Raw genomic sequence first — 24,935 nt, forward strand, 5'->3', positions numbered from 1 at the left:
CCTTTGCCCTCCCACCCGGCCCTTCTTCCGCCCAGAACCCGTGGGACGGCAGGGGCAGGAGACAGAAGAGGCTGGGCGCTGCAGCAGCAGCCACCCCGGGACGACGGCTGGCCTCCGGCGTCCTGGGACGTGAGAAACACCAACCCTGCTGGGCTGGGCCTGGATTCTGCAGCGTGCAGCCACACACGGCCCCAGGGACACGTGACCCTGGCAATGACAAGGTAAGTGTCGTTGCCCAGAAACCAGCCACAGGAGAGCCCAGGTGAAGACATTATCGCCGGCTGGGGTGTGGCTTCCCACTGAGAAGCACCCTTGGGTCACTGGTCAGCAGGGGCCCAGGAAATGCCCCAACCATTTGGACCGACCACCTCCCCCGGAGCACGGCTCCCGGCTGGCCCATCAGCACAGCCAGCCCCCTGCCCGTGGAGCCAGCCGCCCCTCCAGACAGCACACGCCGGCACGCTGCATGTGTAGTGTGCACACACACACACACACACACGCATGTTTTTGTTACTGCGTTAAACTCCTCGTGGCAATTTTCCCCATATGTCTTTGTTTTATTTTTTAAAGACTTTATTTATTTACTTTTAGAGAGGAGAAGGGAGGGAGGGAGGGAGAGAAACATCCATGTGTGGTTGCCTCTGGAGCGCCCCCTACAGGGGACCTGGCCCACAACCCAGGCCTGTGCCCTGCCTGGGAATCGAACCAGCGACCCTTTGGTTTGCAATCAGGCGCTCAATCCAATGAGTCACACCAGCCCAGGCCCCATAAATTTTTATAATCAGAAGAAAAGGGATTCAAAAAAGGATTTCATTGTGCTCCATTTTAAAAAGTACAAAAACGAACATCGGGATCACAAGAGTATCACAGGAATACACTGAACCGAAGAGAACACGTACAGACCAACGGGCTGTCAACCCCGGGACGTGACCGGCGGGCGCTGCGACACCTTCCCCGGGGCAGAGCCCTCGCGCAGAGAGGTCTGTCTCCCGGGGTCCACGGCGACTGCCGCCGCCGGGGGGCGGGAGGCTGTCCACATCCCCGAGAGCAGCGCCGCCCACAGGGGGACGCCCAGTCCTCCAAACACCCACGCACCAGACGACTCACAGGGGAGGGTTCTCACCGGCCAACGTCCACGCAGCGAGGAGCCCCCGTCACGGCAGGGGACCCGCTGGCTCTCCACGGGCACTCGCCGTCCTCCGGGCAGCGCCCACCGTGCGGCTGGGCGGGCGGACACGGCTCCGCCAGGGATGGCATGTGCCTGGTCACCACACAGAGCATGGCGGGGGGCGGGAGGGGGCAGTCACACTGGGCCACGCCCTGGTGACAAGTGATGAGCAGGGGAGGACGGACGGGCCCTGAGGGATGACGGCCGGAGCCAGAGTGAAGGGAGGAGCCGACCTGCACCTTCACGGCGCAAAGTGGGCCCGCGGAGGGGGCGCCGAGGGCACGACGGCCCCTCGGGGCTGTGCTGTCTGTCGCCAGGGGCCAGGCCGCGCCGTACACACGACTGAGCGCCTGCCGCCAGTCCTCCTGTGTGTGCACGCCGGAGCACACGTGCAAGGTCATGCTCCCACACACACACACACACCCTGCCGGCCCCAGGTCAGAACGGCACCCCCACTCGGACCACAGGCACGGGGGGCAAGCCCCCCGGAGAGCGCCGGGGCGTCCCAGGACCCTCCCGCACACACCGGGGCCGCGGCGCCGACGCGGGGGCGGGGACACGCGGTCAGAAGCCCTGCAGCTCCGGGAGGTGCCGGTACAGGTCCAGGGTCTCGGGGTTCGAGAAGGCCCCGCGGTGGTCCACGGCCTTCCCGGCGATGACCTGCTTCACGGCCACCTCCACCTTCTTGCCATTGAGGGTGTACTGCCGGGGCGGGGAGAGAAGACGGGGGGCCGTGTGAGCCGGAGGGCAAGCCCCCCTCGCTCTGCGCCCGGGTGCGCGAGGGCCGGGCACCCCGACCTTGGCCCCCAGCCCCCAGCTCCCAGCCCCCAGCCCCCAGCCCCCAGCTCCCAGCCCCCAGCTCCCAGCCCCCAGCCCCCAGCTCCCAGCCCCCAGCCCCCAGCTCCCAGCCCCCAGCTCCCAGCCCCCTGCCGACTGCGGCCTCCAGGGCACGGAGAGCCCCGCCACCACCAGCACCGCTGGGGCCTGGGGGCCAGTTCCTACCCCGCACCCCTTCCTCAGATGCAAAAGGGGGTGACGGTGCCTCCCCCAGAGCCGGAAGGGAGCGCAGCCCTCAGGCGTGCCTCGCAGCGTGTTGGTCCTGATGTCACTGTTTACGTTCACCTCGCTACACTTGCACATGACGAAGGCCAGCCGTGACTCTGCCACTGACCAGCAACCGGACACCCAGCTGCCCCCAAGGTCCCCACCGAACCCTCGCGACGCGTTCTCAGAAGCGTTTGTCTGAGCGGGAGGCCGCGGGACTTTCTCTTGTCACACCTGGGCTTCGCCTGTGACCCCAACAGCACTGGCGTGTTTAGGGACCAGGAAGCTTCTAGAAAAACAGAGCCCTTTAATAAAGCCACTGGAACCCTGGTGCCTCCTCACCGGCGACGTGGGTATTTTTAGCCTGTGGTGTAATTAAAACTCACTCCTTTGAAAAACCCAGTCGAAGTGGGAACTAATTAAGGGTCTGAGTGCTGGCTTCCGAGGGGCTGGCCTCAGCCCTTCGCCCGGGCAGCGTCTCGGGCACGTTATGTGCGTCTGAGCTTCGCACAGAAGCTCCGAGGACAGCTCGTGGGAGCCAGTAACCTACGTCTTCCATCAGCGGACCAACACGCGCAACAATGTTTCAGAGGAAATGTCGGTATTGCTTCCTTGGGGAAGAGAGGCTAGGGAGAGGCAGCAGCTCCCGCGAGAGCGGGTCGGGGGGGGCCAGGCGACTGACCTATGGCCCGGGGCAAGGACAGGCTGGGTCGGGGCAGTCGTATCAGCCGGGCCATGCCCCCGGTGCCCGGGGCCTGTCCCCCTCAGCGGTGACCAACTCCGAGTCCCCGTGGCTGGGCCAGACCCTCCCTGGCTCAGCAGCACACAGAGCGAGCCCCCTCCCACGAGTCCCGTTATCTCAGACCACGGGGGTCTGAGAACACCTGCAGACTTTCAGGCGACCTCCCGCAGGGCTCCCGGGCCCAGCAGCAGCCGCTGGAGCGAGGGCAGCTCGGAGCCGACGGGCCCGGCGAGCGGAGCCCAGCGCGCTGAGGACGGAGACACAGCCCGCGGTGCATCCCCCTCGGAGGTCGTCCCACGTTCGCACACGCAGGCACGGCCTCGGAGTACCGCGCTGTCAGCTGAGGCCCCGGCTCGCCTACAGCCAAGGAGAGCTCAGGGCCTCAAACCAAAGTCCAGTCCCCCGACTGCGCCCGCCGCGGACAGGGGCACCTCGCTCGAGAAAGCCCAGACCCCGTCGGGAGAGGTGGCAGGAGGCGGTGGCTACGGACTCCAGGGGCCCCTCCCCCAAGAGCCAGCGTCTCCACACGGTCGCCACGAGTCGTGACCACGGGAAAGGGATGTGGGGGCTCCGTCTGAGCAGCAGCAACCAGCCGGGAACACGCGGCCGGGGGAGCAGGAGCACGCCCCAGGGCCCCCCGGAACTGAGACACGGTTTCCCTAAGCTCCAAGGCAGAGAGAACCGTCTCGGTGGCTCTAGAAGCGTCAGGGCCGAGGGCAGCCCGTCCCTCAGTATTCCCCAAGGGCCACGCCTAGAGTCAGGCCCGCTGCCTGGGACTGCATCTGCCTGGGACTGCACCTCCCGTGGGCAGCTCGGAGCGCGGCGCCACCTGCTGGCCCCGGTGGGCAGCCACACCGCAGGCTAGAGGGGCAGCCTGGCTCATCTGTGGGTTTAGTGCTGTGTGCATGCATGCACATGTGTGCACACGCACGGCACTTCCTTCTCTCGGCTGGCAGGTCACGGCCCTGTGAGCAGAGCACAAGGAAGCCGAGGTCCCTCCAGGCCCTCCCCCCACCCCGGAGCCCGAGCAGAGGCCACCAGGGGGCATGGCCCTCGGGCCGGTGCACGGGCACAAACCCTCCACGGGCAGAGCCCACAGCGGAGAGACAGGGGCCGGCCAGCGCGCCCGGCGGCTCCTCAAAGAGCTAGAACCGGTCTTCTCCTCAACAACGACTCCGAGAGCAGACCCCGGCCGCTGCGGGCCGGCCTGCTCACCGCCCCCACCCCAACAGCAGCAGAAGGCGCTTTATAGTGCAATTTAGTAAAGGTTTTCAAAAAAGGATGGCGAGAACAGGACTTGTTGCCAGGCAACGAGGACCACCCACACACAGCTCCAGCGAGGCCCAGGTGAGAGGCCAGGCGCGTGGGCTGGGCGTGGGGGGATGAGGGGGCCCGCGGGCCGTACCGGGATGCCCTGGGTCTCCAGGACGAGGCTGGGCACGTGCCGGGCGGACAGGCCGACGCGGATGGCGTCCCGGATGCGCTTCACCAGCTCGGGCCGGAAGCTGTGGCCAGAGGCCATCTTCAGGAAGAGGACCACCCTCTCCTCCCCGTCCTTGCTGTGCTGGGGGACGCAGAGGCTGTCCGCCACCTCCTCGAAGGCTTCCACTGCGGAGACATGGGGAGGGCGTGCTGCAGCCGTCCCGCCCGGCCCCTGCGACCCCGAGGGACAGAGGGCAGGCTCTCTGCCCTCCCGCCCTCCTGCCCTCCCGGGACGAGCGTCGGGGGGAGGGGCACAGGCGGACAGTCACCCCCGCCAGGGAGACAGACAGCTTCAGCTTGAGTGGGACGTTCTGCCAGGGGCCGCGTGCAGCCCTTCCTGCACACGAGGACTTAAAGACACAAAGGAAGCGTGACCCCGTGGCAGGGCTGGTGGGAGGAGCAAAGGCTGGAGAGAGGCCCGGGCTCCCCCACCGGGCTGCACAAGGCTGACCTGTGGCCTGAGCTGGGCGTTCTGAAGGCCCCGGGGGAGCCCACACTGCCCTCGGCGTCCAGCACGGTGCTGTGACCTCCAGGGGCCGTGCCACCTCGCCGCACATCCGTTCCTTCTCTCGTGAAGGGCAGACGCCACCGACCCCTCCCAGGGCTCACCATGAGCAGGAACCGAGGCAGGGACGGGGACAGCTCACGTGACCTTAGGAGTCCCCTGCTGGGGCGCCACGAGCTATGCGCCACGTGGATGAGGTGTGTCCCGAAAAGGGCGAGCTCATGAATGTCCGACTCGAGGGGGTGGGGGGGTGTGGGGGGGCCAGTGTTCCCCTGAAGCCGAGGCCTCTGGAAAGCAGGCCCCGGGCTCCCGGGGCCCCTCCCTTCCCGGGTGACCCGACGACAACCGGGAGCAGGGGACCGCGTACCGATGTTGTAGATCTCCGAGCTGCCGAACCGCACCCCGTTGGGGTTGAGCGTGCCGTCACTGCAAACGGAGACGAGGCCGTGAACACATGGCAGCGCCCGAGCGCGGCGTGTTGCGGAGGGGGCCCCGGGGTGGCGTCGCCCCGTCCACACGGCAACACCAGCACCCGTCACGGAAGGCTCACGCCCCCACCCCTGATCCCGACCAGCCAGCCCCTCTCTCTGAACTCAAGGCCAGAGGCCGAGGCAGCGCCCTTCAGGTGGACACACCCGTCACCTCCCCGAGCCTCCCGCCTGTGCGTGGGTCCCTCCCTCCCAGCTGTGCTGCGGCCCCCAGGACCCGCAAACCCCCACCCCGTCCCGGAAGAGCTGCCGCCCCTGTGGGCGGTCACTGGCTGTGCCTTTGGCACGGGCCCCCCCCACGCCCCCGACCACGCGGGGAAGCGAAGCCGACCGCGACCCTCACCTCCGGCCCAGCATGACGATGCCCCCGGTCTTGGGGTTGATCCGGCAATAGTCGCCGTGCGCCCAGACCCCTGCAGGGCAAAGCGCTCGGTCACCCCCCAGAGCCCGCGGCAGACACGGCAGCAACGGGACACTCATCGGTTCCACACCACCAGTGCCGCCAGCCGACACAGCCGAGGGGGCCCACGTGGGGGGGCGGGGCCCACGGGGTGGGGGGGCGGGGCCCACGTGGGGGGGGCGGGGCGCGCACCCGGGAACCTGGAGAAGTAGGCCTTCCGGTACTTGCTGCCGTTCTCGTCGTTCCAGAAGTGCGTGGGCTGGCAGGGGAGCGGCTTGGTGCACACCAGCTCGCCGCTCTCCCCCCACACGGCCTTTCCTGGGGGGGGGGGGTTCAAAGGTCAGCTGGAAACTCGCCACGGCCACCCGGCGCGGCCCCCTTGGTGGTTGTTCCCTCCTCCTCATGCCAGTGGGGCACGTGTCACCCCCCTCCCGGTCGGACTCGGGCAAGGGTCACGGCAGAAGGAGGACAAGTCCCTGAACGTGGGCGGTGCACACGCCACACGCCACACGCCAGGCCCTGCTTGGCGCTGGGGACACGAACAGGCTTTGCTGACGCACGGCCACCAGCCGTGACTGACCCTGACACCAGAGCCTGTCCTGGGCCAGCAGAGAGGGCAGCGGGGTCCTCGGCCAGGGTGGCCTCGGCAGCCCTTCGAGGCTCGGACTCCCCGGCACACCTGCCACCACCGCTCCTGAGCGCCCAGCTCTCCGTCTCCGCTCCAGCCCGACGCCTCCTGCTCAGGGGGGGGGGCAGGCCGCAGGGGCCGGGGCTGGGGCTGGGGCAACCAGGGGCTGTTCCACCAGCGCCCGGGGACACAGGTCTGCCCGAGACAGGGGCACGGACACCGAGCACAGGCACCCGCCCACACCCTCCGGGTCGCCGCTCCCACCGAGCCGCAGACAGAGACGCAGCGGGACGGACGCACCTTCCTCGTCCCAGGCCTCCACGGCCATGGCCAGGTTGCGGGCCTGGATCTCGCCCTTGTGCACGGGGAGGCAGGGGTTCTGGCCCATGAAGCAGGACAGGATGTCGGTGCCGCCTGTGACAGACAGCGGCAGGGGGCGGCTCAGAACGCAGACACGGCCGCTGCCTGTGTCCCTGCGCCAGAAGGAGAGAGAGCCCCGCCCCCCAAGGACAGAGGGGCCCCCCTGCTCTTTCAGGCAAGCCCCAACAACTCCAGGAGAGGGGGGAGGGGCTTAGACACGGGGCCGGCCTCGCCTCCCGCGCCCCCGTGTTTCCGACCGAGGGTCCTGCCGGCAGAGACCGAAGCCGATGGCTGCCCGTGGCCGCGCCAGGCTTGTGGGAACCGGGTGCTTCACCCACCTGCCCCACCCGCCCCACCCGCGGGCACTGTGGGGCCGGAGGGCACACCCACGGGCGTCCGCGGGCCCTCCGGGCGCCCGCGCGCGGCGGCCGCACCTGAGATGGAGCCCAGGAGCACGCTGCCCTTCACGCAGCGGTACACGTACTCGTAGCTCTGGGCCCGCAGCGGGGAGCCGGTGGACAGCACGGTGCGCAGCGTCTGCAGGCTGTGGGTGTCCACTGGGGGGGGGGGGGGGGCAGAAACAGGAGCCCCGCTAGCACCGCCGGGCGGCCGGGACGTGGGCGGGCAGGCGGGGCGGGTGGGGGTGCGGCCTCCCTGGCCTGGGGCGGGGCCAGCGCTGCGGGCACACTCACCCGGCCTCAGGTTCCTCTCTTCCAGAACCGCCAGCCACTTGGCCCCCGTCCCGAGGATGGTGATGCTGAGGGCGCAGGAGGGACAGGAGTCACCAGAAACTCCGCGGGCTCTCCCGGGGCGAGCGGCCCGCTGCCAGTGAGCAGGCGTCACTTTTCTGGGTGGGACCGGCACTCGCACGTGGCCGGGGGCCAGCTCGGGCCCTGCATCTCCCGGTGCCCAGCAGGCTGCGCGGGCTCCTGGACAGCAGGCCCGGCTTCCAACAGCCGCTTCCACGAGGCCCTCCCCAACCCTGCGCCCCGGCCAGCGGGCACGGACAGGAGGCAGGTGGGGGGAGGGGGCAGGCAGTCCCAGCGAGACACCTACCCAACCCTGTCGACCAGGTCCCAGAGCACGTTGGGCGTGGGCAGCAGCGGGGAGCCGTCGTACAGGACCACGGCTGCGCCGGTGGCCAGCGCGGACACCAGCCAGTTCCACATCATCCAGCCGACCTGCAGCGGACGGAGGGAGGTGCAGGGCGTTAGCTGAGCTGGGGGTCACAGGCTCCTGGGGTCGGGGGATCGGGGCGTGGATGTCTCAGGGGCCACTGTGCTCCCCCCTGCCCCAGGCAGCTGTCTCTCCCAGGACACCTGCCACAAGCTCCCGCCCCGCTGGCTGAGGCAGAGTTCAGTCACGTGACCCTCGCCCCTCGCCTCTAGGGGCTGCACTGTGTCCGGGCTCTCCGGGCTGCCCCGGGCCCCGGGCCCTCGAGAGGTGGGGTTGGCCTGGGAGGACCGGCAAAGTGGGGGCCACGAGGTGGGGAGACTCAAGTGGCAGCAGGGGCGGGGGGCGGGGCAGCGGCGGTCGGGGAGGAGGCCCGGCCAGCTGAAGCTGCTCCAGGTGTGGCCGGGGGGCTCGGGTGCTGCCTGCTACTAACCGTGCCACGGGGGGGGGGGGGGGGGGCGGGGGGAGAGGCGAGGGGAGACCGCAGTGGAGCCGGAGCCCGGCCGCCCTGGAGGAGCCCGGCCGCCGAGGAGGGCACGCGGGTGGGTGGGCAGGGGCAGGGCCCCACACCGAGCGCAGCCCCGCCCCCGGGGCGCCCCCGGGGCCCACTCACCGTGGTGTAGTACAGGATGGTGTCACTGCTGGTCATGTCCCCGTGCAGCAGGTGCTCCTTCAGGTGCTGGATGAGCGTGCCCTGGGGGGGAGGGGCCGTGAGCCTTCCCCCTCCGCGGTGGCCCTCACCCCCGGCCCCGAGGCCGGGCTGCAGACGCCCCTCCTTGGCCCCGAGGGACCGAGCCGGCCCTTCAGCCAGGCCCGCAGACGGCAGCGCCCCGCCACCGGCAGCGGAGCCCCGGGGTCAGGAACTTCCAGGGCCCAAGTTTAGAACTGGCCTTTACAACAAGGGACCCTGGTCGGACCCCACAGCACGGAGAACGCAAGCCCACTGGAGGAGGCGGTCCCTCTGAAGGCCCGACAGACACCATCCTGCCCACAAATTCTCTGATTCAAGACGCAGAGCCCCCACGAAGGACTGGCTCCGAACAGCCGCCCTCAGAACAGGCCGCACAGGGCCCACGCAGGGCGGTGCAGGGACTGCGGGGAGGGACAGGCCCCTGCTGTGCGCCCGGGCCGCCTGCAGCCTCCGGGGCCTCCGGGGGGCTTATACACCATCCTCCCCGGGGACAGCAAAGGGTTCAGGGACTTTCAGTCAACGGTGACAATTCACATAAGAACCGGCTGCAAAGACCAGGCCCTGACTACGTGAACCCGCCCCAAGCCCTCCCCGTTTCCGTCTTCACTGAGATTCAGAGTGCCGTCTGCACCTGTGCACCCCTCACCTGATCGGCTCAGGCGTGGCCCTCGGTAGCCTGGCTGTCGGCCCCCACCCTCCTCCAGGGCGCTGCGCCCTGCTGGCCGTGACTCACTCACGGGAGCGGTTCTTTTCCCACAGTCCCGGCCCCGTCTGGGGCAGGGGTGTGCACGCAGCGTGGTGCCGTGGGTCTCAAGCAGGAAGAAACGAACCAGCAAACCCGGCACCACCCCGCCCCCACCCCAGGAAACCAGGGACCTATCACACCTAACATGTCTTTACGTCCCTGTCCTACAAAGTGACGTTTCCGACCCCAAAAGCACTGAGAACGGAAGCCGAGCCAGACGGGTCGGTTCCTCCTGAACGTCTGTGCTTTTGCCACGCGCACCCCTCTGCCTGCAGGCTCCTGACCCGTCCCCCCACGGCCGGACCCCTCTGCAGGGAGCAGGGGCCGCAGCAGCCCCGCCGAGCCGCACCTCACGGCCCGAGGCACACGCCCAGCCCAGCACCCAGGTCACTCACCCCCACAGAAAGCACCCCCAAAACAAGCCTTCGGCCCGACGTCCCCCTCCCCCTGCCCAGGGTGTCCGGAGAAGCTGCTGCCGTGCCCGAAAGGACTCCATTGCCATTTCCCAGCCTGCACCGCACCTGGGCCTCGGTGGGTCTGCACCGGGCTGCAGCCGAGCGCGGCTGGCTCTGCCCGTCCTGAGGGGGACACCGTGAGGGGCCACATGAGGCCCCGACTGGGTCAAACGGAAATGGTTCTTTCCCACGGAAGGGATGCGAAGGGCTCCCAGGCGTGGGGAACCCGTAAAGCCAAATGTGCTAGAACAGGAGAAGTCCTGCATTCCGTTTTCAAACCACAGCTTGGCAAGCAAGGGATGCACAGCCGTTAGAGCGTGAGGACCCCACTCAGGTGAGACTCTTCCTGGGGGGGCGGGGGGGTGTGGGGTGCAGGAGAAACAGCTACGACAAGGCGTGACCAAGACGCTGCAGGGCCCTCCCCCCCCCGCCCGCCAAGCTGGCAGAGAGCCCCCTGGGGGCTGGGTGTGGAGGGCGCTGCCCAGCCGGCCGGTGGACACGCCCGGGGCCATCACAGAAGCAGCTCCACAGGCCTGGAGCGCTGCCCCCTCCCCGAGGTGACGGCCCCACGGCAGCACCGGGCACAGGACCCCATCCGGGTCCCCGGGCGGCACCCGGCGCCGCGTGGGCGGGGACCTACCCCGGCCGAGTGCACCATGCACTTGGGCGCGCCGGTCGTGCCCGAGGAGAAGGCGATGAAGAGCGGGTGGCTGAAGGGCAGCTGCTCGAACTCCAGCTGGGGCGCCTGGTCCCCTTTCCCGGCGGCCAGGAAGTCGTCCAGGAACACGCTGTGGGCAGAACGCTCGGGTCAGACCAGGGCGCCCCCTCCCGGCCGGGACACAGCCCTCGCTGCCTCCGTCTGGCTGGGCCCCAGCCTGGGCTCCGGGACACGGGCCGAGGGGCAGCCAGGGGGCAGGAGGTCCCCTCTCCCAAACTCGGGGGGACTGGACCGAGGGGAAGCCCGGGGGAAATTCCAAGTTGCCGTGACAGCGTGGGTGGCCAGGGCAGGGCTGCCCCCCCTCTGGCGCTTCAGTACAGAAACGGAGGCGGGGCTCTGAGAGCCACCACGGTGCTGCGGGCACGCCCCCACGGCAGGACTGAGACCGGCTGTCCTGCACCCAGGCTGCCAGGGCTCCCAGGGGACAAGTCCCGGCTCCCAGGAGACGAGTCCCAGCCCCCAGGCCTGCACGTCCCGACAGGGGGGCCCCTGGGGACCCAACCCACTCCTGCCTGCGGCTGTCCCCTTCTGCCACCATCACTGAGAGCTGACGAAAGCACTGAGCTCACAGCCGGACTGTGAGGAAAGGACTGTTACCAGCCCATTTTCCAGATGGGGAAACCAAGGCACGGAGAGGCTGATCACCTGCACGGGCCGCGCAGCGACCCCTGAACCTGAGTGGTCTGGCTCGAGGCCACGGCCCTCGGACAACGGTCCCTTGGCCTGCAGCACCCTCTGGCTGCTGCGGCCCTGGCACCCGCAGCTGTCCCCAAGCCCTGCTCACGAACAAGAAATGACACTCCCTTCTCTCAACTCCCCGGAACTCCCTGCGCCCCCGCAAGGAGCCAGCCCCGAGGGATCTCTGCTGCACCCGTGCAACCGCCTTCCCCACTGCGGCGGGGACAGCGGGCTGGGGGCAGGGCCTCCCAGTGAAGGAAACCAGGCCTGACCTGGGAACTCCCCCCCAACGGCTGTTCCAGGAGAGAGGACAGTTCCCGGGGCGCATGGGGTATCGGCGTGTGAGTGTCGGGAGAGTGAAGGAAGGTGCTGTCCACAAAGAGGACAGAAATAGGTTCTAAAAGGAAAATACACGTGTGTGCATGTGTGTGTATTGACACACAAATACATGTGTGTATACCTGTGTCTGCAGACACGTGTGTGCACCGATGTATATATATGTGTGCATGTGCACACACACGTTACTTAGGTTCGCCAGTCCCAGGAGAGGGGCCTGGCACCCCCCCGCCCCCGAAAGGGACTCAGACAGCAGGAGCGGGCCCCTGGGACCGTCTCAGTCCTGACTCTGACCCGCCCTGTGGCCTTGGGGGGCTCGGTCTGGGGCCTCAGGCGCCTGTCCACCAAACGCCGATCTGGACCACAACCGCCTGCACTGCTGCCCCAGAACGTGAGGGGAGCCCCCGAATCCACCGCCGGGCGGCCCCGCGGCAGGTCCCCCCAAGGCCCGCGGTCAGCACGTGGCCGACTCACCTGTTTGGGATCTTTGAAATGTCTATCTTCTCTCTGGAGGCGATGTAAGGGATCACCACCACCTTTTCCAGGTCTGGCAGCCCTGAGGGGTGGGGGGAGCACGCACGTCACGGCCTCCGGCCGCCGGGGCTGCACAGGGGCGCGTCCGTCCGTCCGTCCCGGGTGCCCGAGCTGCCGGCAGCAGGCACAGGCCCGGTGTCGCCGGGGCGGCCACGCACCTCTCACAACCTGCTGCAGCTTGTCCAGGTGGGCATGCTCCTTGCCGTTGTACACCACGGCCTCCACCGAGAAGATGAGCTTCGGCTGGATCTGGGAAAACCGGTCCAGGACACCCTGGGGGCGGAGGGAGACGTTCGTCACCCGTCGCCCGAAGGCACCTCCACGGCCTCGGGCCCACGGCCCTGTTCCTGCATCCCTGTCACTTGGCGGCCAATGAACACAGACGAGCGAAGCACGACACGCGCCCCAGGGGACCGTCGCCTCACGGGAGGAGCTGGCGGGAAGGATGGGCAAACCCCGTTTCTCAGGGGGGCCTGCCTCCCCGAGGGGCGGCCCCCGACTCCAGCCGAGGGGGCGGCCTCAGGCACACGTGCCGCCACCCGAGAGCCAGCCGTCCAAGGGTGACGGGCGGGAGCCCCCCGACAGGCCTTCCCTCCTGCCCTGCCGGCTGCCCCCCAGCGCGGACCCCGGAGGAGCAGCTGCGGAGGAGCAGCTGCAGAAACAGCCCCCAGAACGGCGCCCCGGCCCCCCCACCCCCCCGCCACCTTCAGGCCAGCACAGCTGGTGCCCGGTCAGCTCCCGGGCTGCCCCGGGGCCACTCCCTCCCCGCCTTGCCGGCCGCACAGCTCCACCGGGAGCTCCGCCCTCACGCTCCTACACAAGCCATCCGGTGGGCTGCACCCCAGGCAACACAGCCCGATCACCCCCTCCGATGGGGCCCCCAACTCACAGTCACGCCAAAGTCGGGCGACGTGGAGCTCCAGATGGCGCCGATGCTCGCTGCGGCCAGCATGGCCTCCACGGCGTGCTCCCCGTTGGGCAGGTAGCCTGCAGGAGACACGGGGGGGGGGGGGGGGACAGCTTGGGTTCAGGGCGTATCGGATGCATCAGACTCCCCAAGGCATCCCCCACGAGTCAGGCAGGAGTGGGGAGTGGGGCCAGCTTCCCCTCCCCACGCCCCCTCCCCAGAGGCCGTGACGCCTCCCAGCTGGGTGGCTGACCAAAGCCCCCCGCAGCCACTCTCAGGGCCCAGCCAGAGGGACCCGCAGCCCTACAGGACCCCACCCCACCTCCTCTTCCCCCAGGTCCGGCCACACGGGGCTCGGTCACAGCAGCCTTCCTCCAAGTCTGCGGCTGCTCCCGGCTGCCCCTGCCTCGGCCGTGTGCACTGCCCCAACACTCCCTGCTCGGGCGCACTCACCCCTCAGCTCCTGACTCAAGGGGAACTTCCTCAAGGAAGCTTTCTCTTGGCCACTCCTCAGACGCAGGTGGCTGGGACAGTCACCCACAGAGCACATTGTATTCCTCCCTTACCAAGCCCGCCAAAATGATCCCCCACGTATGACAATCATGACGGGCTGGTCAACACCTGGTTCTCAAGCGACGGCAGAGACCGCGTCCGTCCCACTCTCTGCTCTGTTGTGCCCCACCTGTCCAGGCCCTCCCATACCGGCCTGTCAGCTGCTGGTGGATGGATGATGGATGGATGATGGATGGATGGATGGATGGATGATGGATGGATGATGGATGGATGGATGGATGGATGATGGATGGATGATTGATGGATGGATGGTGGATGGAGGATGATGGATGGATGGATGGATGCATGGATGGATGATGGATGGTGGATGGATGATGGATGGATGGATGATGGATGGATGGATGGATGGATGATGGATGGATGGATGATGGATGGATGGATGATGGGTGGATGGATAGATGGATGGATGGATGATGGATGGATGGATGGATGCATGGATGGATGATGGATGGTGGATGGATGATGGATGGATGGATGATGGATGGATGGATGGATGGATGATGGATGGATGGGTGATGGATGGATGGATGGATGATGGATGGTGGATGGATGATGGATGGATGGATGATGGATGGTGGATGGATGATGGGTGGATGATGGATGGATGGATGGATGGATGATGGGTGGATGGATGGATGATGGATGGATGATGGATGGATGATGGATGGATGGATGGATGCATGGATGGATGATGGATGGTGGATGGATGATGGGTGGATGATGGATGGATGGATGGATGGATGGATGACGGATGGATGATGGATGGATGGTGGATGGATGATGGATGGATGGATGGATGATGGATGGTAGATGGATGATGGGTGGATGATGGATGGATGGATGGATGGATGATGGGTGGATGGATGGATGATGGATGGATGATGGATGGATGGATGATGGATGGATGATGGATGGATGGATGGACAGATGGATGGATGATGGATGGATGGATGGATAGAGGATGGAGGATGGATGGACAGATGGATGGATGACGGAGGGAGGGACGGGTGGCCGACGGAGAGGAAGGAGAGGGGAACGGAGAACACGAGCAGGACCGCACACACATACATGGGCCTCTAAGGGGCGGGGAAGAGGCTCAGGCCTCCGTCGGGTCAGAGGCTGGGCTTTTGATGAGAGAGACAAGGAGCCTCTAGGGCCAGAGAGACTTCGGCCAATTAAACGGACCGTCCTAAACGTCCAGAGGAAAGGCTTCGTGCACCAGGGCAGAAGGGCCAGGGCCAAAGGCCTCCCTGAGCAGGGCTCCCTGGCTGGCCGCCACGCCCACTGGGCTCCGCCCTGAGAACCCTGGACACGCTCCCCCCTGACCCTCCTTCGGCTGCTCCGGACCCCCCTGGCCAAGGCAGGGGCACTTCCATTGCTTCAGGGCTGCGCTGCCTCTGCCCAGCCCCAGCGTCTGCCGGGCGGGGCTCCCCCGAGCATCTGGAGTGTGGCAGGTACCGGATGTTTGCTTTGGGGGTGAGGGCACACCAGCACCTCCCAATGGCGCACCGCCCAGGGGCACTGCGAGGCCCAGCTGGCTGGGTGGGGACTGGCCAACAGTGAGGAGGCGACACAGGAAGCCGAGCCAGGAACAGCCCTGACTCCGTCAGCGACGACGCCCAGCAAGCATCTGCCCACTTAGTCCTCCCCGGGACTGCTCCCTAGCACCCCGCCCCCGGGGAACGCCCAGTCCAGTCCTGCAGCCACCGGGCACCAGCCTGGCTTTGAAGAGTCCAGGGCACTGGAGCCCCTGGGGTCCCCCAGAGCCAGCACGGCCAAGGGGGGGTCCACAGTCTTCCCCGCACACCTGCTCCCAGTGCCCCTTCAGAACTCGGGCCTCGAAGGAGGCGTTTGGAAATGAGAACCGGAGGGAAGAAAAAGCTGGAGAAGAACCTTTCCAAATCCCTTTTCTAGACCCTGGAAGGGTGCAAACTACACTGGACCCAAGATGCTGAGGCCTCAGCCATGACAATGCCGCCGCTCTGACCGCCGGCCAGCTCGTTCACCCGCCCCAGAAACACCCGTCATGCACCTGCTGCGTGCCAGGCGCTCGGTGCAGGCAGAGACATGGCAGTGACAAGATGCACGGCCCCTGGTCCCGGAGGGCAGCCTCACACACGCAGAACCCTGTGGTCTTGGGGGGGCGGCAAGGAGGCCAGGAAAGCAAAGCGGGGTGCAAGAAGAGCCGGCACCCGGTTTCTCCACGGGGCTCTCTCTCCAGGGACGGCCCCTGAGCAGGAACCATCGGAACAGAGACCCGGATGACCCAGGGTGACGCCACAGGTGCGCAACGGGCCATCGAGGGCGAGACGGGGCAACTTGGCGTGTCCCTCACCATCGGGTCACCCTTTCCTGTCAACTTGCTCCCTGACGAGGGCCCGGCCGCCGCCCCCCATGGCCGTGGCCGGGAAAGCCGCCTCTGGCCAACAGAGGACAAGGCCCCCGAAGCGTCCCCAGCCAGGTCTCCGCCCTGCCCTGGGCCCCCACCCGCGCCAAACCTCAGCATCGGTAGGTCCAAAGCCCGGCTCTACCCGGCGCCCACCGGCGGGTGACGGACACACAGCGCCATCCGCCCGTGCCGCGGGAGACGGCGGGACTGGGAAAGGAGCGAGCTGCCGGCAGCCACCGCTGCGCCCACTCCGGCAGCGTGTGAAGGTGGCCGGACCGCGGAGCCACACAGCACGTGACTCCGTCCACTCGGATCGTCCTCGACAGACAAACCCCAGCGCCAACCGGGGGCTGTGGGTGGGCAGAATGTTCTGGAATTGACTGTGGTGAGGTTCCCACAGAGTATCCTAAAGGCCACGGACTCAGGCGCTTCCAATGGCTGGACAGCACGGCGTGTGGATTCTATTTCAACGAGGCCACGCTGGGCGGCGCACCCGGCCGGACCACGCTGCTGTGGGACGGCGGCGAGCTGGCCGGACACGGTGCCTGGCCTCGTGGGGCTCAGGGCTCCGTGGGGGGGCTGACCATCAAACAGGCACAAACACAGACAGACAGACAGACTGGGGTAAGGGACTACACCGTTACCACAAAGGTCGGCAACACGACTCGGGGTCGGGGGTGCCGCGGCACCCCAAAGAGGGGCTGGAAGGGACACTCTGAGGAGGACGGGGCAGGAGGGAAGGAAGGAGAGGTGCCAGGAAGTGGGCTGACCGTGGCTCCCTTCCCTCCCGGGCAGGCCAGGGCGGGCGGTCACCCCCCCACACACACGAGGCTCCTTCACAGCCAGGCTTCCCCGTGCCTCAGGCGAGCCCCGTCCCCCGTGCTGTGCATCCAGGTGAGCATGCACCTTTGCAACGCCCCCTTTGGGGCCCCGCCCTCTAACAGCCGACCGCCTGTGGGACCCTCCCCCCAAAGCGAACAGCACCTGGTCTTACTGACCTGTGACCAGGCCCCCGCCCGGCTCGCCCCCGCCTCCGGGAAGCCTGCCGAATCTCCAGTGCACAAGAGAAACTGCAAACTTGGTCTCCGGCCGAGATCTCGGGCTTCAGAACAAAATCTGATTTCTGATCCCGGGAACTCACCTGCAGCGACCTCAGCGGCACAGCGAAACGCACGCAGAGCCTCAGCCCCACCCTGGCCTGGAAACCGCCACCGGAAGCCCCCGCTGTCAGCTGTCACCGCCACCAGCCCCTCCTTGGGCGCCGGGGGAGGGCCAGGGCTGAGAAGCAGAACTTCCCTGCCCAGGAGAGACGCTCAAGAAGCCGCCGCTCGGCCTCTCTGCCGCCCCAGACACAGACGAACAAAGTCGGGGCTCGGGCGCCGACGCAGGTCGCACGGCCCGGGAGCCCGGGGGCCTCAGAGGCTGCTGAGGAGGCGGCACCTTCAGCCACCGACCGACCTCATCTACTTCTGCTGCGAGGGCGCCACTGACCGTCAGACGTGACTCCGGCCTCACTCCAAAGTCGCCCCGACCCCCCAGGCCACTCCCTCCGCCTCGGTCTCCCCCCACAAACCGGGACGAGCGCCCAGAGCACTCACCGACCACTCGGTCTCCTGCTGTCACGCCCATTTTCCTCATGGCCGCCGCAAACAGAGCCACTTTCTGCCGCAGCTCTTCGAAAGTCACCTTCCCGATTTCCTCCTTGCCTTCCCCTGGGAGAGAGAGAGGGGCGCAGGCTCGTTTCGGAGCCACCGCCCGCCCCGCCGGAGTGTGCGCAGGAGAGGTGAGCCCGGCTGGGAGGGGCTGTGAGGGGGTGGGGGCAGGAACACCTGCACACAGTGGGGTGTGAGGCCCGGATCGGAGAAACACGCAGGAAATGGGACAAGCAGGGAGAGGTGGGACGCAGACGCACTGACCCTGTCACTCCCCGGCCTGGGTAGCAGGCGGGTGTGTTGCTGTTTTTAGGCATATTCTGTGTTTTACTTGTTCAAGGAGATTCAGGTGTGACCCTCCCCTGTTCTCAGGGCGGGGGGGGGGGGGGGGGCGGCCCACCAGGCGCCCCCGCAGGGTCTGACGCAGTGCGTGGAGTGCACCAGGTGTACCAGGTGTACCCAGGGGCCAGCAGGGAGAGGCGAGGGGACCCTGGCCTGCGAGCTCTTCGGGTCACAGAAGTGCCGGTGGCCCCAAGAGCCAGAGAGGTTCTCGGAAGCGCTGCCGCACCGTGGGGGTCGGTGAGGGGGGGTCGGTGAGGGGGGTCGGCCCTTCGCGGGCACAGAGGTTCGGCGCGGGAGACGAAGAGCTCCTAGGGGCCTCTCACGCAGCAGCGTGAGCGCACCTAACGCCGCTAAGCTGCGCTTACAAGTGGCTGAAAAAATGTAGCGTGACACGTGTTTTGCCAAAACCAGAGAGAGCCAGGGGTGCTGGGGTGCGGCCTGAGAGTCCCGCCGGGGCCCGGGCAGAGGGGAGCAGGGCGTGGGGGCGGCCGCCGGGACTCACTGGCCACGTAGAGCGCGGCCTTGTCCTGGTCCTCGTGCCGCAGCAGGTTCTCCGCGTAGTTCAGGCGGCTGCCCCGGAACCACTCGGGCACGTCCGCCACCCCTTTGGACGTGTCCACGACCTAGGGAAGGGACGGCAGGCCACGCGTGAGGTGGGCATGGTGAGGAGGAGGTAACCGCGGCCCCACCGACCGGGAAGCCCGGCGTGTCCTCCGCTCGCTTTCCAGACTGAGCATCGGCCAGCCTGCACAGACCTCGAGGGCCCTGCTCAACCGGGAGGACCGCGCACCCGAGGGCCAGGAGGGTGGGCACGGGCGTTCCCACCGCGAGAACAGGGGAGCCCCCGCGCTGTGGGGTGACAGATGCGCTGACTCCGCAGCGTGCACGTGCACCAGATCACCCCGTCACCCACTGCCAGGACACGCAGTTGCGTCTGCCCGTTACTCCCCCGTAAAGCACTGACAATGAAGGCCAAGGGGACACCCCGCCCCCACCAATGTATTTCTCAACAAATGTTTATTGAGCACCTAATTCGGGGAGGTGCTGAAGGCGGAAAGTAAATAAGGCCACCCTGGCTGGTGTGGCTCAGTGGACTGAGGGTTAGGGTTAAGGTTAGGGGCCGGCCTGCGAACCCAAAGGTCACTGGGTGGGTTCCCAGTCAGGGCCCATGCCTGGGCTGCGGGCCAGGTCCCCAGTAGGGGGCGCACGAGAGGCAACCACACACTGATGGTCTCTCCCTCTCTTCCTCCCTTCCCCTCTAAAAATAGATAAATAAAATCTTTTTTAAAAGCCACACAGTCAATTATACTTTGAATAACAGGACTTCCTTTTCCCAGCTATTTACTAATTGCTGGATAAGGACTTAAAAAGCAATCTCTGAATCCAGGTTCACTGCTGAGAGTTTAAAAAACCAACAGCGTGAATGCACACACTGTCAAGTCGTCGAGCCGCACACTTGAAAGTGGTCATGATGATACATTTTATGTTACCTGCATTTTACCGCCCTTTTACAGCTTTTCAATAAAATAAACGTAAAACGATGCCCAACTGCTCAGGGTGGTCAAGCCCCCTCCCCGGACACGCGTCGGAGGGGCCAGAGCCGGCGTGGGGTTCGTGACCCCGGCATGACTCTGCAGCGCTGACCCCCCCACCCCCCACCCACCCACGAGAGGCTGTAGAGGAAGAGACCACATGGCGTTCCCAGACACCCACGCTTCACTCCGGACCACAGCCGGGAAAAGGCGGTGCAGAACGAGGACCCCACTTACCTCGTCGTACATGCGCGAGGACACGATCCCGCTGAATTTCCAGAACTCGGCCCAGAAGTCCGCGTATGACCCCACCGACCACTGGTAGAGGTCATGGTAGTTCTCTAGGGGCAGAACACAAGGGCGCGGAGCCCAGTGAGTCTCCGAGGGGCAGCCCCCGAGGCCCGGCAGTCAGGAGGTGCCCCTGCGGAATCGTGGGTGTGCTGAGTGGCGCACAGGCACCTGCCAAGAAACGTCGGGGTGCAGCCAGCCCCCCACCGCCCGTGCCCAAGGGGAGCGAAAGCCATGAGGCGGCAACTCCGTGTCTTGCCCAGCGTAAGAATAGGACCCAGGAGCCTCGGGGCCCGGGCTCCAGCCCTGGCTTGGCCGTTTATGAGCCGTGCGACCACAGGCAGGCTACCTCAGCTCGCACCATGCCTCAGTTTCCCTATCTGTCAAATGGGGGTGATAAACAGAGCCCCTCTCCGCAGGGCTACCAGGGGCTTCGGTGAGCATGTGCACAGGAGGCCAAGAGCGGGCCCTGGACAGGGTCGGGCTGCACGAGGGGTCTGCCACCCCTGCCCCAGACAGACCAGGACACCCCGAAGGTCAAAACCGGAAGCCTGCTGAGGCCCTCTCACTCCAGCACGGTGTTGGGGGAGGGGGCATCATCTATTTATTTTGATTTTTGAGTAAGCAATCCAGTCCCATGATTCAAAATCACAAAGGTATAGAGGGCCACACAGTAAACGTGACTTTGCTGGCCCAGACGCCCCCAGTTTCGGAGAGCAGCCCCCGGAGAGCTCGTGTGCGAGGAAACACGTCCCCCACTCTGGCCCCGCGCTCGGGGCATGCGGCCTCTTCACGCCAGGCTCTGACCCTGCGACCCGCAGAAAGTCCTGCACCCTCAGGCCTCGCCCGCCTCCACGGGACAGACTCTCACAGGCTGGTGCCCTGGCCCACGGTCACAGCGGGGGGACGGCCAGCAGGCTGTGCAGGGCCTCCTCCAGTGGCTGAGCCGCACCGGGTCACCGTCCTCGGCTGACCACAGGTCACCCCGTCCTCGCTGTTCCCAACCCTGGGAGCAGGGGCACCACACACAGGGGAAGGCTGCTGGCTTCTCCGGAGAGGCTGGAAATCTGGCTTTTCCCACGTGGTCCCCCAGCAGGGGAGCCACCTGAACTACGCCTGCAGGTCCCGTGTGGCCCTGGGGCCGCCGGGCCACCTCCTGCAACCTCACACCCACCCTGTGGCACACATGGCCCGTTTCACGGATGTCGAAACAGAGGCTCGGGGCGATCCAGAGACTTCCACCTGATCACGCGGCCAGCCAGTGGCAGGGCCAGTTCCAGCCCAGGCCGTCAAATTACAGCGTGGTCCCACCCGTCCGACAGGACTGCCCGTGGGTGAGATGATTTCGTAAACCTCTCAGCTGCCGCCTGAAAGGCCCCAAGAGCGACAAGACCCATCTGCCTCCAGCTGCTCAGTCTCAGGAGGGAGGGGCAGGGGGCTGCAGGGGCCGAGGGAGGGGGCTGGGTGGGAGCTGCCAGCTGCACCGTTCGAAGTTCATGGTCAGCGAGGAGCTGCTGAGAGCCCGGAGCCAAGGGGTGACAGACAGGCCCATGCTCCCAGCCCGCTCAGGCAAGGCACGCAGGGTGTGCTGAAGCAGAGAGGAAAGGCAGCAAGCAGGAAGACCAAGCAGTGTTCCGGGGAGAGAAGACCGGGGCCCCAGGAGAGGTGCGGGTGCTGGCGCCAGGGTGGGGGGAGGGGGGATGGAAGAAGCCGGTGCGGGTGGGGCGGACACCCTGTCCAAGCCAGATGACAGGTCACCACTTCTGTGAGGCTGACTGAGGAAACGGATGCCACCAGCAGAATCACAGGAGTTGGTACAGGCAGTGGAGGGGGCCCGAGGGGAGGAAACACCACGAAGAGCTGAAAGGCCCAGCAGGTGGGGGGACAAGCGGGCAAAAGTGGGGGGCAAGCACATGCACGCACCTCCCAGAAACAGGGCCCTGCTCTGCCCTGCCCATGCCCAGCCTGGTGGCTCTGGAGGCTGAGGGGTGGCTGGGAGGAGGGCCCTCCAGGTGTGCTCGGGGCTGGGAGGGTGAGCAAGAGGGGAGGGCAACCCCAAAGGCAGCTGCCTTCGGATCATCTTTCTCCCTGGTGCCCTGAAATGACACGCTGGCCTCCTAGCAGGGTCAGCCCAGGGAGGGGTGGAGGCTCTTAACAAGAAACAGCACGAGGTGCGACCCCCACAAACGGAGGAGAGGAGCTGCAAGGCAGAAAGGCCTGTGTGCTCCTGAGAAAGCCGGGGGGGGGGGGGGGGGCGGGGGACTGGAGTGCAAGACCCCGGCGAGCACCTCACCTCACAAGTAGGAACCCCGTGAGCAAGGGACAGCTGGGTGCAGTGAGGGACCCTCCCAGAAGAAGACACCACACCCACAGGAGGTGCTGCAGTCAGAAGCCCAGCACTCAGAAAGCGGGGAGGTGATGCCCCGCACGGGCAAGGGGACAAACCCCCACAGTCCGAGGCGCCCCACCCCCTGGAGAGGGACGCAAGTCCAGCGGCTCCTCCAACCCCAGAAGAGGGAAACAACATTGGGAAGCCCTTCCAACAACTAGGAGGAGCCGCGAGAGCAACGTCCAGGAAAAGGGGGCACCAGGGCCCCAAGAGGCGAGCCCGTCGGCCAGGCGGGCCCCTCGGATCCCAAGGGAGGTGGCCCGGGAGCCCCCTAGCAGCCACGCTCACTCACCGAGCTCCAGGCCGCAGGCAGCGCTCACGGCCGCCCGGAAGCGGTCCATCAGCGTGATCTTCTTGCTGTCCGGCTCCCACATCACCTGGGCCTCCAGGATCTCGTCCCGCCCGGCCCGCGGCTCCTTGGACATGGCTGCGGCGGGGGCGCGGCGGGGGCGCGGCGGGGGCCGGGGCGCGGCGAGAGCTAGGGTCGAGGGCAGGTGGCTGCACACGCCGCGGACAGCGCAACTGAACCAGGCGCGGCCGCCCCCAGTAAAACACGCGGCGAGCCCCGCCCACCGAAGCCCCCGCCCGCCGAAGTCCACGCCCACGGGCGTCTCCGCCCTTTCAATTCGCCGCTGCTCTCGCGTGTAACCCTCCGCGCGTGCGGCGCCTTGCAAAGGAGTGCGAGCGCAGCGCGGCCAGGTCTCCGACCTGCTCCTCCGCGGCGGTTGGGGCGGCGCAGGCGCGTTGGGGGTTGAAGCTGCGCCGGAAGCCAGAGCCGCAGGTTCCACCAGGTGTTCCTAGGCTCCCTCTTGGGTTTTTGCAGACTGGGCGCCTGCTGGGCGCCAGGCAGCCGTGAGCAAAGCAGAAGCCCTGCTGTTCTCTGCAGCACGTAAGGAGAGAGGGACAGGTGTGCGGAGGAGGAGAGGCAGACCACGAACAAATAAACACGTCCCGTGCAGGTCGCACACAGGATAATGCTCACGGGGCCGCACACAGTATACCAGGGAGCATCGTGATAGACAGAGCAGAGGACCACGTAGAATACTGTTCGCGCGGGGAGAAATAAAGCAGCGGAAAGGGTAGTAGGTAATGTGGGAGGTTTCCATTTAAATAGAGGCGGCAGGGAAGATCCCATGGAGAAGGTGGCAGGGGTGAGGGGCTCCCCCTCCCCCACACACGCGATGAGAATGGGAAGGTTTCGAGCAGAGTAGGAACGGGCTCTGACTGGAGCTGTTTACTGCTGGTACTCCTACAATGCCTTGGTGCCCAGAGCTAGGACCCGTCCCTATATTCCTGCCGTAACTCATTCTCCCAGCGACCCCACCAGCTTCCCCCCAGGTACAGTATTCTGTAGTGTTGAAGTTTTGTGAAGCCACCTCCCCCCTCCACCCCAACACAGTTTCTTTCCATCTCCCAGGCACCACAAATAAGCACAAGCTCTCACTTAAACAGGGCGCTTACTCCATTGGCTGCCAGAATAGCCCCATCCACCCACCTCCATGCCCTAGGGCCGGGGGGCTAGCCCTTTGTGAAGGTTCACCCCTTCTTCAACTTCCAGAGGAGCAGAATCCTTGTCACACTGGTTCACCGCTGGGCTCTCAGCTGTGTTCGTGCATTCGTTCGTTCATTCATTCATTCATTCAGAAATAGCTCATGCATGCCTGCTTCAGACTAGGCTACAGAGTTCCTGTGTGGAAAGAATGAACCCAGCCCTCAGGGGGCACGGAAGTCTGGAGTCCGACCACTGGGTTGGCCAATTCTCATGGAACCGGGAAGGGCTGGGTTTACACACCCACCTGACGACCACTTGGTTCATTCTTACTCCCTTTGGCCCATTCACCCAGACCCGGGGCCCAGGGAGAGAAGGCGAGGTCAGTGAGGGAACTGGGCGCTTTGTCACCGCGCCTGGCACAGGCCCCCAGACACTCGATTCTGAGGAGGTGCGTTTCGGGGCCCCACCTTGCTACCCCCCATCCTTCCTAACAAGATCAGGATGGTGGGGGGTGGAGAAGAACAGATTTGAGAAAGTTCTTTCCACTAAAAATAGGAACAGAGCTGGAAGGGTCCTGCTTTTCCAAGAACATTGCGTCACCCGCCTTGGTTAGCTGCAATCCCAGCTCACGCTTGTCCCTGTTGCTGGTGTTTGGTAAGGGATCCAGATGGACACCCCACGTCCACCACACTCCTGACCTGTGCATCCCCATCACACTGCAGGTGCTTCGGAACTTTCCAGAAAGAGGGTAGAAATTTGCCAGGCCAAGGACACGGGCACTTGCCTCGGAGCACGGACCTCCTTGTCATTCCTCAGAACTTGCCCTGCTTGCCCCTCCGTGGATAAGCCCACCCATGATGTTTCTCTCTCCCACTGGGGTGTGCATTAAGTTACATTTTCCACGTTTCAAAGTCCTCACTGTTCAGCTGGCCATTAACCAATGCAGCAAACTGGGCGAACAGGTTGAGTCCTCCGGAGTCTGTTGAAAGTCCTTTCATGGGTGGGGCCCAAGTGTTTGGAAATAGCGAGGAGTTGCCCCAGACAGGCCCACAGGGGTGGTCTGGAGAAGGCAAGGCATCCCTAGAGGGGGGAGAAGCCGGGGTCAGGAGAGTTCACGTGCTTCTGACAGTATGACACTCATCCTCTTCACAAAGCACGATATTCTTTGCGCACTCAGAAACGGATGTCGCAATGCAGGCATGGCTGGGAAAAAAGCAAAGTTTC

General features: G+C 66.0%; 1 protein-coding gene across 1 annotated transcript; it reads right to left on the reverse strand.

Moving 5' to 3' along the window:
- Positions 1 to 1,608: 1,608 nt before the first annotated feature.
- AACS (acetoacetyl-CoA synthetase) lies at positions 1,609 to 22,798 on the reverse strand. Its single transcript, XM_028528162.2, has 18 exons — positions 22,512 to 22,798; positions 19,780 to 19,883; positions 18,513 to 18,633; positions 17,615 to 17,728; positions 13,037 to 13,134; positions 12,306 to 12,420; positions 12,088 to 12,169; positions 10,522 to 10,669; positions 8,604 to 8,684; positions 7,874 to 7,998; positions 7,510 to 7,574; positions 7,252 to 7,374; positions 6,758 to 6,871; positions 6,022 to 6,147; positions 5,773 to 5,842; positions 5,309 to 5,367; positions 4,360 to 4,562; positions 1,609 to 1,870 (listed from the first exon to the last, which is right to left on the reverse strand). The coding sequence occupies exons 1-18, from the start codon at positions 22,642 to 22,644 to the stop codon at positions 1,733 to 1,735; spliced, it is 2,019 nt and encodes a 672-aa protein (XP_028383963.1). The 5' UTR covers positions 22,645 to 22,798; the 3' UTR covers positions 1,609 to 1,732.
- Between the last annotated feature and the right edge of the window lie 2,137 nt (positions 22,799 to 24,935).

This window comes from Phyllostomus discolor, chromosome 13 (assembly GCF_004126475.2).
Source record: "Phyllostomus discolor isolate MPI-MPIP mPhyDis1 chromosome 13, mPhyDis1.pri.v3, whole genome shotgun sequence".
Taxonomy (NCBI): domain Eukaryota; kingdom Metazoa; phylum Chordata; class Mammalia; order Chiroptera; family Phyllostomidae; genus Phyllostomus; species Phyllostomus discolor.

Excerpts from the sequence above, each read along its gene's own strand:
- AACS (XM_028528162.2), bottom strand. The coding sequence starts at position 22,644 with ATGTCCAAGGAGCCGCGGGCCGGGCGGGACGAGATCCTGGAGGCCCAG. Across the intron at positions 12,421-13,036 it reads CGCCCGACTTTGGCGTGACT|GGTGTCCTGGACCGGTTTTC; the intron begins GTGAGTTGGGGG and ends CTCCGCCCCCAG. Across the intron at positions 4,563-5,308 it reads CTCGGAGATCTACAACATCG|TGGAAGCCTTCGAGGAGGTG; the intron begins GTACGCGGTCCC and ends ATGTCTCCGCAG.